The 14588-nt window shown below is 41.1% G+C and overlaps 1 protein-coding gene across 7 annotated transcripts in view; it reads right to left on the bottom strand.

Moving 5' to 3' along the window:
- fam20b (FAM20B glycosaminoglycan xylosylkinase) overlaps positions 1–14588 on the bottom strand; it is an 89628-nt gene that overhangs the window by 30356 nt on the left and 44684 nt on the right. For 6 of the 7 annotated variants that reach the window (XM_078407424.1, XM_078407425.1, XM_078407426.1 and 3 more), the window contains exons 2-3: positions 5994–6487; positions 1811–1897 (exon numbers count right to left, since the gene is read on the bottom strand). In XM_078407424.1, the coding sequence (XP_078263550.1) occupies positions 1811–1897; positions 5994–6370 (464 nt within the window). In that variant the 5' untranslated portion in view covers positions 6371–6487. Of the gene's footprint in view, positions 1–1810; positions 1898–5993; positions 6488–11417; positions 11511–14588 lie in introns of those variants that run through there. The other variant, XM_078407421.1, reaches the window with a different exon arrangement.

Below are 14588 nucleotides of genomic sequence, written 5' to 3'. Positions count from 1 at the left end.
CAATGCAATAAATAGCACAATAAATGGAAAGATAATAATGGGTTTGGAGGATCTGAGCCACCTAAGAGTGCTTCTTCACAGAGCCTTACAGGCTAGCAGGACAGTTAGGCATGGTGGCTAAAAAGACACAAGGGATGTTCTTTATTAGCTGATGCACAGATTACAAGAGTAGAAAGGTTTTGCTAGAACTGTATATGAAACGATAAATCAGTTGAATAAGGTGTACATTTCTGGTCACAAACAGTGATTGTACTGGAGAGTACAGGGGTGATTTACAAGATGTTGCCAGGTCTGGAATTTTTTTAATGAGAAAAGATCATATTTTGAGGAACGATCTGATAAAATAAGATAGAGTTTTTGGTAGCGGAAGGCTGAGGGGAGACTTAGTTCAAATGGATAAAATTATGAGGAGGTCCAGATTAAATTATCAGGGTGGGCCTATTTCCTTTTGTAGATGGGTCAAAGACCAATGGATTTTCACCAATCAGCCAAAACATTATGACCACCTGCCTAATATGCTGTTGGTCCTCCGTGTGCCGCCAAATCAGCGCTGACCCGCCGAGGCATTGACTCTACAAGACCCCTGGTGTCCTATAGTATCTGGCACCAAAACTTTAGCAGCAGATCCTTCAAGTTTTGTAAGTTGCAAGGTGGGGCCGCCATGGATCAGACTTATCGATCCAGCACATCCCACAGATGCTCAATCGGATTGAGATCTGGAGAATTTGGAGGCCAGGTCAACACCGTGAACACTTCATCATGTTCCTCAAACCATTCCCGAACAATGTGTGCAGTGTGGCAGGGCGCATTATCCTGCTGAAAGAGGCCACTGCCATCAGGGAATACCATTGCCATGAAGGGATGTACCTGGTCTGCAACGATGTTGAGGTAGGTGACACGTGTCAAATTGACGTCCACATGAATGGCCGGACCCAGGGTTTCCCAGCAGAACATTGCCCAGAGCATCACACTCCCTCCACCGGCTTGTTGTCTTCTCACAGTCAGTTCGGCCCAGACGGGATATCCTTCGTTGCCCTCGCGCATCGATGAGCCTTGGGCACCGAACACCCTGTTGCTGGTTTGTGGTTTGTCCCTCCTCGGACCAATGTCAGTACGTACTCACCACTGCTGACTGGGAGCACCCCACAAGCCTTGCCGTTTCAGAGATGCTCTGACCCAGTCGTCTGGCCATAACAATTTGGCCCTTGTCAAAGTCGCTCAGGTCTTTACTTCTGCCCATTTCTCCTGCATCCAACACATCAACTTCAGGAACTGACTTGCTGCCTAATATATCCCACTGTTTGACAGGTGCCATTGCAACAAGATAACCAATGTTATTCACTTCCCCTGTCAGTGGTCATAATGTTTTGGCTCATCGGTGTATATCTAACGTAATTAATAGGGGGATTGATGGGACAATACAATTTGTTTTAACCTTATAGGGTGATGGAGATCTGGATATCACTGCCCAAAAAGGCAACATTCCTCACCGTATTTAAAACATACTTGCATATGCATTTGTCATTTTTCCACCTGCAGGGCTCTGGACCAAGTGCTGAAAAGTAGGATTAGATTGGGTAACCAGCATAATTGTGAGTTGAATGGCCTCCCTCTGTGCTATCAATGATCTGTGATTGTCATATAGATAATAGCTTAGACTAAGAAAACATGTAAAGATGTGTTTACTAGTCTGACTACAATTGAGAAAATAATTAATTTAACCATTTTTAGACATGCGTCAACTGAATGCGAACACATAACTTAATTCTCATCCTATCCCTTGTCCAAAAAGCAAGCTTTTGTATTGTACCGATCCAGATGAAAAGCAGATATTTCGGCATTGTGTCTGTCATATCCAGCGTATGGTTCCCCTTCAACCACATAAGTCCTGCTGTACCTAAAATTAAAAAATGAATATACAAACTTTGTTATATTATGAATAATAGCAATTAATTGTTTTCGAAAGCATCGTTAAAAAAACATTTAAAGATTATTCTTTCAATGAAGTCATTACCTCCTTTATGTAATCATGCACACAAAACATCTTGTTGAAAATGCATTTATATCTCATGAGTGATCAATTATCACTAATATTTGTCAATCATCTATATACTAAAACTCTCGTTTGTTTGTTCCTGAACTACAGCCAAAACGGTACACGATAGTGCGACAATTTTAGGCCCACCTTACTCACTGTTGTCCCTTTGGTGCTAATATTGGAGGTTTCATTGAAATCGGTGTTATATTTTTAAAGTTATTCACATTTTAAAGTTTAAATCTATCTCCTAGGGAGGGAGGGAGGGAGAGGGGTGGAGGGAGGGGGAGGATAAGGGGTGTTGAGGGAGATGGAGTGAGTGGGGAGGGGAAGGGGGGAAAGGGGTAGGGGGGGAAGGGGTAGGGGGGGAAGGGGAGGGGGAGGGGGAGGGGGAGGGGGAGGGGGAGGGGGGGGAGGAGAGGGTGCTGCACCAATGCAGGAGAGGTTTGGGCACATCGGGTCCACTTGGTCTAGTAAATAACTAATTTTCAATAATGAAATGAACACCCTGAATGCATAACACTTATTCCAAATGAATAATACTTATTCCAAATATGGCTATTATCAAGACAGATACATACACTTTGAAAGATTTAGTGAGGAAGTTGCAAGAGAGATTGACAGTTGTGTTGAATAAGTTTTTGTTTAAGATTCCATGCATTATCAAAACCTCACATTTGATGCTTGTAATTATGAAGAAATTACTTTTTTTTCTTTCATTTCTACAATGTTTTATGTAAAAATTAATTCAATTTGCTTGAACTATGACATTTTCTTAAATTTAGTCTCTAAAACTATGCACCACTCTGCACTTGTTTTCAATTTTAGTTTTTATAAGAACATTCAATCACAAATTGATTATATATAAATTTTAGTGCTTCGTCAGTATGGGCTAATACGATAATTGTCTCCATTTTTTTAAGACTACATTAAACTGACAGTAGTTGTATGTTATTGAATGCCACATTGTAAATATTAAACTTCTTGCACATCTTTAATAAAATGTTAAATTTATCCCGATTCAACATAAAATAGCCAACCTTGTCTAAAAATATGCATTCACAGATGGAAAAACTTCCAATTTCCTTTCCAAAGGACAAAAAAGTTCATAGAACAAGATTACCATCACGTGAAAAATGATCTCAGGAAATTCATCAGGAATTTGTTAGATGTCCTGAGCAAAAAGCTAAGTATTTGAAGTGAAAGTGAAAACTGTAAGTATTCAATAGGTCAACTGAGGTAATGTTGCAGATCAATAACATTAAAAAAAAAAGAGTTTGGCACAAATCATTCACATCACTTCGCAGGAAACTTCCAATCAACTTGCTGACATGACCCTGAGCATTCAGTTGCCTGTCATTTTAATTCATAATTTCAATCCCATCTGCCCTCTGCACCAAAATCTTGCTTTGCAGTCTGTCAGAATTTCTGTGTGTAATTTATGTATAATTTGTTTCTAAGTTTGGCTGAGCCGATATGCCTGTGATGCTTCTGCAAGCAAGAATTTTCATTGTACCAGTACTTCACTGCGCTTATGTATATGACAATAAACTCGACTTGACTTGTCCTTAGCTGTTTCAACAGAGATAATTCTAACCTTGACAAATACTGTCTAATTTTCTAACTATATATACAACAATTTTTTAGACTCAGCCAGCAATAAAACATTTTCAGACAATGGATATTTTATTCTAGATTTGCAAATTCCTTCCAAAGTCCTTTGGACAGATATCCTACATTTACCACTCCACAAGGTATTTGATAGTTTGCACCAACATTCCCTAATCTATATACTAAAACTCTTGTTTGTTCGCTTGTTCCTGAACTACAGCCAAAACGGTACACGATAGTGCAACAATTTCAAGGCCCACCTTACTCACCGTCGTCCCGTGGTCCTATGGAAGAAGTTTAATTGAAACCTCTCTCCCCCCCCTCCCTCCCTCGACCCTGACACCGCCTACTGGAGGTTGCGTAGCAACCCGCCTCCCGGCCGCCATTAGTGGAGCAGGGATGGGGGGTAAGAGTCCTGTCCCGTCCCGGTGCGGGGGGTCAGTGAGGTGGGTAGACGGCCCTCTCCCACTGACGGCCCTCGGGTCGATGCTGCAAGACTCTTCCCCTCCCTCACCCACCCCTGCCTCCCAGCCCAGACGGCCGCTGATACCGCTGGGCTCTGGGCAGTGTGGGGAAGGTGCTGAGCAGGGTGGACAGGGTAGCCGAGGGCAGGCCCAGCACCAGGCCCAGGTCTCGGCCTCCACCTCCACCAACGGCCAGCCTCACTGCCGCTGCTACTGCCCTTCCCCTTGGGCCACCTCAGGCCCAGGCTCCGGCTGCCTCCCCCGGCACCAGGCGTGGCTCTCCCGCCACTTTGGAGCAGGCAAACCCGACCCCAAGAGACAGATGGCTTAGCCCTGCTCCTACCCGAGAACAACGGGCCCCAACTGCGCAGGTGCGGACGTATTAGTTCTGCGCACGCGCGGACGCGTTTGTTCTGCACACGCACGGACGCGTTTGTTCTGCGCATGAGCGAATGCGGTGATCATCTTACGTAAGTACCAGATCAAAGGGGCCCCAACTGCGCATGCGGTTTTAAAAAATGTTAAATGTGAATAACTTAAAAAATATAACACCAATTTCAATTAACCTTCTTCTATAGGACCACGGGACGACAGTGAGTAAGGTCGACCTAAAATTGTCGCGCTATCGTGTACCGTTTTGGCTGTAGTTCAGGAACAAGCGAAGAAACGAGAATTTTAGTATATAGATGGACCAAACACAGGAAGGTGGGACAAGTGCAGATGGGGCATGTTGGTTGGCATGGCAAAGTTGGGCCGAAGGGCCCGTTTCCACGCTGTATAACCCATGTTGGTTTTTCCAATCAGCTCAAATTTCTGCATTTGCTTAATTGCTCATTATTACAAATTCAAATACCATTTTTAACAATTGTTAGACATCTACTATTTCTAGTCTCATGTTTTAATTTTCCAACCCGAAGGGCCAATTCCTAATTTAGGAGTGCATTGGCCGAAGATTTTAGCTAAAGCCCCTGAAATTTCCTGAAGTAGAATCTATCAGGAACGTGGAATCTGTGAAATTTTGCAATCATGTACAAACCTTTACAAGCAAATTCGTGTTCTTGGTTCATTCTTATATTCTCCCGAATGCATTATCTCTTCTTAAATTGTGAAGATACAAAATAATCATTCAATAAATCTGCTTCCTTATTATCCCACATATTTGTACAGGAACATTGCACAAAAATAATTTTTAAAAATGCTATTATTGAGAACTCTTGCAAGATTGTTTTAATATTTCCATAAAGGAAACACATTGAAGTTTTCCTTCATTGAAGTTTTCCAGCATGGAGGTGGAGTAAATTAATCACATAATGCACATCTCATTTTCTCACATATCTTCACACACATTTCTGACATATCTAAGATTTTCAACGCATCTTGGGGGTCAGGAAAAGGGGGAGCCTTGAAAGCTCCACATCATAATTACTCCCCTCTCTTCCCACCCCCCTCCCCTCCCCCTCCCTCCAACTCCACCCCCCTTATCCTCCCTCCCCCCTCCCTCCCTAGGAGATAGATTTAAACTTTAAAATGTGAATAACTAAAAATATAACACCGATTTCAATGAAACTTCAATGAAACTTCTTCCATTAGCACCAAAGGGACGACGGTGAGTAAGGTGGGCCTAAAATTGTCGTGCTATCCTGTTCCGTTTTGGCTCTAGTTCAGGAATAAACAAACAAATGAGAGTTTTAGTATGTAGATATAGCTACATGCTCACAAAATAGAGAAACTCAGTTACAATGTTGCATAAACACCGGTATTATACCACATATGTGTTTGAGCAGAAATATTTAAGGGAACGCATAATTTAGGGAAAGGAGTTGCAATTAGCAGTGTTATGCTTTAGTTTAATTTCAATATTTTTTTCTTGTACAAATCAATACCTTTTAGGTTTGAACACAACCTTCTGTCCGCCATCAAGAACAAGCAGAGCTTTCAGCTGGGTTCCTTTGTAGCCCACATCGGCCTTGATGATCTTTTTGGTGGCCATTGCATGTAGAATGGCTCCAAGCTCTGGGGTTTCTTCTGAATACACTTCCCTGGGAACAACCCACTGTGCTGCAATTTCCCATGGTGACTGCAGAGTGTGCTCCAGATTTGGATTCAGTTCAATCTTAAGTGTATCCATCATATGTTGGAAAGAATGTTGATCCTCTCGATTAGTTGCAGATGAGTCTGAATTGTCAATCAGGAACACTTTTGTGAAAATAAATATAACTAGAAGGGCAGCTAGTAAAACAACACGCTGCTTTAGCTTCATGACGTTCTTGGTTCCAAGATGGTGATAGATATTGCAAATGGCGTCAAAATGGTGACTGCATTCCAACAGCAACTTCAGCTGAATTTTGCAATCATGTACATACCAATAATAGAAGCCCTGAAAGAAAAATAGATTATTAATTTTTTATCAAAATATTTCTCAACACAATAAATGCACAAATAGTAGATATGAGTTTAAAAAGATACACAAAATGGTTGCCGGCTTCTTCTTAGGCGTTGCACATGGCTTAGCTAAGCAGAGAGAAAAAGATAAAACTGTGTCTAACTGTAAGAAGTACAGCTGAGCAGAAAAGATAAAGCTCTGTCTAACCGTGAGAAGTGCAGCATGTACTTTTTAAAAAACTGACCTACTAATGACTTAATACCTTATATGGACATGGTCTTATTTCTTTCACTACCTTGTATGGGCATGATGTGAGTGGTGCCAACTCATTCACTGATAAGAAAAAGATATAACTATACCGTTTTGTCCTTTGTTTCGGTGAGTGGGACACGAGGTGAGCATGGGTGTCTGAAGACAACCGGTGCTGATCTCTCCACTCCTGCCTGGCGTAATAAAGACTTTACTGTTTTACCACTAACTTTGTTGCATTGTTGTCTGTCTAGAGAAAACAAACTTTAACAGATAAGAATAATAGACTGATGGCTATAGATTTGATTTGTCCATCAATTCAATTGACCAGCAAGAGATAAGGTCAGCGTGTTGCAGAATTTAAAACTTCTGCCTCACAGCTCCAGGAATCCGGATTCAATCCTAACCTCAGGTGCTACCTGTCTGGAGTTTGTATGTTCTCCTCTTGATATGAGCTTCCAGTAGGTGCTACTTCTTCCTCCCACAATCCAAAGATGGCTTGGTAATTTATTAGTTATTGCAAATAACTACTTCGCAAAGCATCGTAGAAAAATAATCAACGTGGCAGTTAATAGCATACAAGAAGAAATAAGGTAGTAGAGAAATAAGGAAATGGGACTGCTCTATTTGGAGCTGGCATGGACTTGATGGCCAAATAACCTAATTTTATGCTGTAATTAATGTTGTAATTAATAACAAGCTTAATCAATTTATCTTGAATCAATAGACAGTTTCAATGCTGCCCAGGGAAGAGAAAATAAGCATCTACAAAAATTATTCCAACAGTTGAAGAACAACATGAACAGCAGGTATGGAATCGTATTAATCCTGATCAATCCCCCCCCCCCCAAATAAAAAGCAGCTTAATTTAAAGACACCAAAGATTCTCCAAAATCTTGACTTTTCAATGTACTACCTCTTTAATATCAATTTGTATATAGTTTCATATAGTGTAACTATACTATGCAATTTTAAAAAATGTATATTACATAAATAGAGTACTTAAAATAATGCTGTATGTTAGCACATAAAATATTGGCAGGCCAATAAATAGTTACACAAGTTACATAAAAAAGTACACATGAGCAGCTATAATTCATACAAAATTTTAAATGCATTGAACTAAGAGGTTACATCTGCGATAAGAGTCTAAGTTTGAGATCGGAGAAAAAAAACCTTAGCCTGAGGTCTGTACTGAGCCACAAGCCTTAATGTACTCTGGCAGTCGCAGCTCAGCAAAATCTTCTGCATTTTAGAGTACATTAGCCTTGATCCAAAAGTATTATGGGAGAGTAAACATGAATATGTTTGAGGGAAGGAATATTGAACCCGATGACATCTGGTTCTACTGTTCAAAATAAACAGTGATTGTTAAATTCTAGAAAATATTTATAGATTATTAATATACATTGCAAAAACAGTGACTTGCTAGAGGTTGCAAAGGCTTTGATTATTTTCTCTGGAATGCCAGAAGTTGCAGGAAGGCCCAATAGAAGTAAAATTATGAAGAAATAAAATTATGATAGGCATATAGGATAGACAGTCAGAACTTTTTTCCATAAGATGCAAAAATAACACACTAGAGAGCATAATTTTAAGGTGAGAGAGACAAAATTTAAAGGAGATGTGTGGTGCAAGTTTTTATTTAGAGATGGTGGTGAGTGCCTGGATCGCACTGCCAGGGGTGGTGGTTGAAACAGACACAATGGTGTAATTTAAGAGACTTTTGGATAGGCGTATAGGTATGCGAAGAATGATGGGATATGAATTAAGTGCAAACAGATAAGATTTGGTCTTGGCATCATACTCGGCAAAGACATTGTGGGCCAGAGGGCCTTGTGTTGTACTGTTCCTGTGTTGTACTGTTCTACGTTGTAATACTTGAACTACAATCAGGCACGGGATGATAAGTGGTAAATAATATCTGTTACACAGGTGCCATGGAAGACCCATCTCTAACAAAAGCAAGTTCAAAATATCTTAATTGATATTCAGGAGAATTACCATTCCCGATTCATCCACACTTAACATTAATCAGAAACTTATCAGGAACAGCTACATAAATACAGTGGCTAAATAAAGCACGTCAGATGCTATTCCCTGTATGACACAACCCCTGATGCCCAAAGCCACAAAGATCAGGTCAAGAGTATGTTGAAATGTTTTTCACTTGCTTGGATGAGTGCTTCTTCAATAACACTCCACACTATTCAGAAGAATGGAACCCATTTGACCTGTATACTGTGCACTAGCCAAAACCTCTACCTAACAATTACCAAAGGATTTGGAACAGTTCATGAGTTATCTTCTTGAAGGCAATGCAGAATGTGCAATAAATGCTTACAAAGCCAGTAATGCCAATGTTCCATGCAGATACAAAAGGCAAGATACCAACTTTAGAGCTCACGATGCAGGAAGAAGCTCTTTAGTAAGTTAAAAGAGTACGAAGGAACTGCAGATAGACACAAAATGCTGGAATATTTCAGCGGGACAGGGAGCATCTCTGGAGAGAAGGAATGGGTGACATTTCGGGTCGAGACCCTTCTTCACACTAGTCAGGGGAAAGGGTAACGAGAGATATAGACAGTGATGTAGAGAGATATAGAACAAATGAATAAAATATATGTTTGCTACGTGAGAACAGGAACCTGGTGCAACCTGGGTGGGGGAGGGATGGAGAGAGGGACTGCAGGGGTTGCTTGAAGTTAGAAATCAACATTCATACCACTGGGTTGTAAGCTGCTTAAGTGAAATATGAGATGCTGTTCCTCCAATTTGGGAATAGCCTCACTCTGACAATGGAGGAGGCCTAGGGCAGAAAGTTCAGTGTGGGAATGGGATGGGGAATTAAAGTGTTTGGCAACTGGGAAATCAAGTAGGTCCAGGCAGACTGAGCAAAGGTCTTCAGCGAAACGATTGTCCAGTCTACGCTTGGTCTCGCCGATGTACAAGCGTTCACATCTTGAACGGATACAGTAGATGAGGTTGGAGGAGGTGCAACCTTTCTGCCTAACCTGAAAGGACTGCCAGGGTCCTTGGACAGAGTCAAGGGAGGAGGTATAGGGTCAGGTGTTACGACTTGATTCAGCGATCCCATGGCTCCAGTAGAATATTATACCTATTGAGGTCAACTGAGCATTGCATGCTGTTGATCTTAGTGCCTCTCCTGCAGTTGCAGGGGAAAGTACCTGGGGAGGGTGGGAAGGGACGAGTTATCCATGGAGTTGCAGAGGGAATGGTCTCTGCGGAAAGCAGAAGGGGTGAAGATGGGAAGATGTGGCTCGTGGTGGGATCCCATTGGAGGTGGTGAATAAAAGTTAAAGAGATAGGTTCCATATTTAATTCCAAAACCTTGAGATTAGCAAGCATGAACACTTTCAATACCACATAAAAGGACCAATCAAATGCAAACAGTTGATGGTTTAATGTACATTGATAAATATGCCAATGAACAATTTTAAATAATTCTGGAGCAGAGAAATTATTTAGTCAAGATTCATCCAAACCTCACTACTGAATGCTTTGGAAAGGGTAAATAGAGCAATTAGGCTTATGTGTTGGGACAAGTTGGGTGGAGAAGCAAGGCAAGGCAAGTTTATTTATATAGCACATTTCGGCAACAAGGCAATTCAAAGTGCTTTACATAAAACATTAAAGAGTAGTTAAAAGCAATTAAAAACAGTCATTAAAAGAGAATAGAAAATAAAAACAAGCCAGGATGCAACTTGTTCTCGATTATGCTGCTGGTCTTGCTGAGGCAGCATGAGGTATAGATGGAATCAATATAAGGGAGGTTGGTTTGTGTGATGGTCTGGGCTACATCCACAATTTCTTGCGGTCTTGGATGGAGCTGTTCCCAAACCAAGCTGTGATACATCCTGATAAAATGCTTTCTATGGTGCATCTGTAGATGTTGGTGAGAGTTGTAGGGGACATGCCAAACTTCCTCAGCCTTCTAAGGAAGCAGAGGCGTTGGTGTGCTTTCTTGGTCGTTGCTTCAATATGGGTTGTCCAGGAGAAGTTGTTGGTGATATTGACTCCAGGGAATTTGAAGTTTTCAACCATCTCTACTCCGGCGCCATTAATGCAAACTGGGGTATGTGTACCGCTTTGGTTCCTGAAGTCAATCACTATCTCCTTTGTCTTGCTGATATTGAGAAAAAGGTGTCAAAAATTGCCACAACAACTATTTATGGTGCAAGTAGTCCGATGTGACAATCTGAAATTATTTGTCATCCTGACCACATAAATATTTATGTTAACATATTAACTTTGGACTTTTAGCTTTCTTTATGTTAATTTGGCTTTGTCATCCCATCCAACTCAGCAATACATCCGGCATTCTTAAACATTTTTTTTAAAAGTCTAAATAAAGGAGTTGACCTCTAGATTAAGCCTCCTACTGCTTAACATAAATTTAACTCAGTGAGCATACAGCTCTACAATGTATCTGTGGATAAATCCAGACAATTGTGGACTATATTTTGCCAAATGCAACAGCTATCCAAGTCAGTAAAATGACTGCAATAGTTCTCTATTTCACAACTCCATTGGTAGTATACAAAATAAATAAAATCCCTGAATGACTTCTTAAACCCCACAATTTTTTAGCAGAAAAGGGTTGAAATCCTCTTTTGTTTCTGCAGATATCATTAAAAACTAATTAAACACTGACCCCGCTGAATTCCTTCATCACTTTCTTTCTTATTCAAGGTTCCAGCATCTGTAGTCACATTTATCTTCCTTTAGCTTCCACTAGATTTCCATTGCAACCTGGTCTTCCTTCACCTTCATAATAGAGATAAGTTGACACAGGTATTTCATTGTTCCTTTAGAAAGCTTCCAGTTGAAACCCTGGATTAGGAAATCAAACTAATAAGATGTGACGTCGTGAAATGAGAGTACGAGATGTTGAACCGTCAACTTCAATTTTACAATCTCTTCGATCTCTGTAAAATATACGATTTTGAAGAAAATCAGTGAAGCTGGTTGAAAATATTCATATTGTTGGTGATCCATTCAGTACCCCACATGCAATGATTGATACATTTATTAACTCTGTTTTGGACTATTATATAATTTTCTTTTGGTGTCATGTTAATTTTTTCCCACAAAAATCTACATTATCCAAATAAAGTTTGCTTAAGAAATATTTAACAAGTGAAAATAAAGTCATGAAGCATCACAATTGTACTCCTCAATGGATCTTCTGGGGCACTATGAATGCTTCCTTCCTGCGAGACCCCACACCAAAGTTACCACAACTTAAGTCAGACTAGAGAACATGTTGGTTCTCTCTGTATCTCCCTATGACAATGTACCTCTCACTTCATGCATCCATCCCTCAAGGAAGCAGTGTAGTGAGATATCAAATGCAATGCATCATTACTCCCCTCATATTCCTTGCACTATGTTTCTTTCTCTTCCTTAATGACTTATCTCAAGGTCTTGGAAAGACAAAATACTTACATGAGGAAGCAGCAGAAACAAAATTAAACAGATCCACGAGTGAACAAGAAATGTAGCAATCACAAAGAGATATTGTAACTGAGTAAGCCCAATAAATTGCATCATACACTCGCTGCAGTGTTAGTTAAGGCTCCCTGATCCATCTGCCCACAAAGTTCTGGATGGTCTCCTTCACGTGTGAGAGACACTGCACATGCAAGGGACTGCTTTCCCATGGGGGTGGCTTCACTCCTGTTCCTTGGTGGCTTTGCCTGATTGAAGATGAAGACTAGTAAGCAAACCTTTCTATTATCAGACATTTGGAGTCCATATTTATCTGTGCAGTATGTAGGAGGTACAATATCCATGGTGGTATAAAGGCAAGAAGGGTGGCATCAGAGATGATGGTGTGCAGATAGTGTATATGTGTGTGCATAAGTGTGCACGTGCTTAACTGTTGGTCTACAGCTCATCTTCACATAATGTGTTCAGTCAGTTTTCCACACTGCAAAGATAGACTCCTTCTTCTTTGCCCTTCAAATGGCAGTCATGTCAGGTCTCCTAGTCCCCCTCTACCCAGGGCCTCATTCCTAGCAAACGAATCAAGAGGACTTCCATGTTCCTTTGAATATGAATATCTCTCCCTCTCTCTACACACTGTTCTCCAGTGAAACCAAAATAGGTGGCATAGCTAACCACGAGTGCTACTACCTACAGCTCCAATGGACCAGGTTTATTCCTGGTCTCCTGGCCTCTCAACTGCTCTTTAAAATGTTTTATCTAGCCATATTGAGGGGTATGAGGGAAATACTGGATTAACCTAGCTGCATCCACAAATAGTGAATACATATTTTTAAACTTATTTCAAGTGTCATCATTTGCAAAAAGCTCTTGCTGTAGTCGTCTCAATACTGTCTGCCAGCTGCTACTTAAACAAATTTAGGTTGTTTTCTAGTTGGCAATGTGTACTTTCTCAAAATTGGCTGATTAGGGCATCACAATAGCACAGTTGCTTCCTTATAGTGCCCCTCGACTCCACCAAGGACTCAGTCTTTCCAGGTGAGGCAGAGATTCACCTGCACCTCCTCCAACCTCATTTACTGAAGCCGCTTTTCCAGGTGTCAACTTCTCTACAGCGGCGAGACCAAGCGCAGGCTCGGCGATCGTTTCGCCGAACACCTCCGCTCAGTCCGTCTTAATCAATCTGGTTTCCCGGTGGCTCAGCACTTCAACTCCACCTCCCCTTCCCAATCTGACCTTTCTGTCCTGGGCCTCCTCCATTGCCAGAGTGAGGATCAGTGCAAATTGGAGGAACAGCACCTCATATTTCGCTTGGGTAGTTTACACCCCAGTGGTATGAACATTGACTTCTATAACTTCAGATAGTCCCTGCTTTCCCTCTCTATCCCTTCCCTCTTCCCAGTTCTCCCAGTTAGGCCACTACAGATGGCATTTTAAAGTTAACCAAATTGGTGGGACTGGAGTGCATATGGGTCAGACCAGGAATGATGACAGATTTTATCCTCTGAGGGCATTTGATTTTCATGACAACCTGGCAGTTTTGCAATCAATTATTATTTTTGCTGTCAAGGACTAGATTTTCCCTTGCAGATTATGAGCCCTATCAAGCCTTCTTGATCTCAAACTTCCCTTTCATTTAGTATTCCCTACACTGATCTCACTGTCCTCCATATCCTTCTCCTTGGTGAATAAATGTAAAGTCTTTGTCTAGTACCTTGCCTACATCTTCTGACTCCAAGCACACATTCCCTCCTTTATCCTACCTTTTCCCTGGTTACTCTCTTGTTTTTAAAATACATGGGATATCCTTTAATCTAACCCAAAGACACTTCATGGCCCCTGATTGGCCCTTCTAATTGACCACTCGAGTTCTTTCCTACTTGGTTTATATTCTGCAAAGGCCCAATCCGATTTTGCCTTCTTAAACCTTATTTATGCTTCCTTTTTCTTTTTGACCAAATTTACATCTTCGGTGGTCATCCAAGATTCATTCGCCTTGCCATTCTTATTCCCTCCTCTTACTGGAACAAGCCAGTCCTGAACTTTGATCAACTGGCCTTTAAACAACTCCCACATGTCAAATGTGAACTCTCAATAACTATTGCTCCCAATTTACTCTCCCTAGCGCCTGCCTAATGACATTGTGCGGTATGGTGGTGTAGCTGCCACAGCCACTGCCTCACAGCACCAGAGTTCCAGGTTCGATCCTGACCTCAGATGCTCAATTTAGTAGACTATTACTGCTGTGGTACTGCAAGGGTCTGTGGAAGCCCTTACATACTCTCAATTTATATCATCTTCTCTTCAAATTTGATCTTGATTTAAATCTCAGTGTCTGTAGAAGGACGCTGGTTAAGCAAATGGACATTAAAGTTGG

The sequence above is a fragment of the Rhinoraja longicauda genome, chromosome 11 (genome assembly GCF_053455715.1).
Source record: "Rhinoraja longicauda isolate Sanriku21f chromosome 11, sRhiLon1.1, whole genome shotgun sequence".
Lineage (NCBI taxonomy): Eukaryota > Metazoa > Chordata > Chondrichthyes > Rajiformes > Arhynchobatidae > Rhinoraja > Rhinoraja longicauda.
Note: the sequence above shows the minus strand (reverse complement) of the source record. Positions and strands in the feature narration are given on the sequence as shown.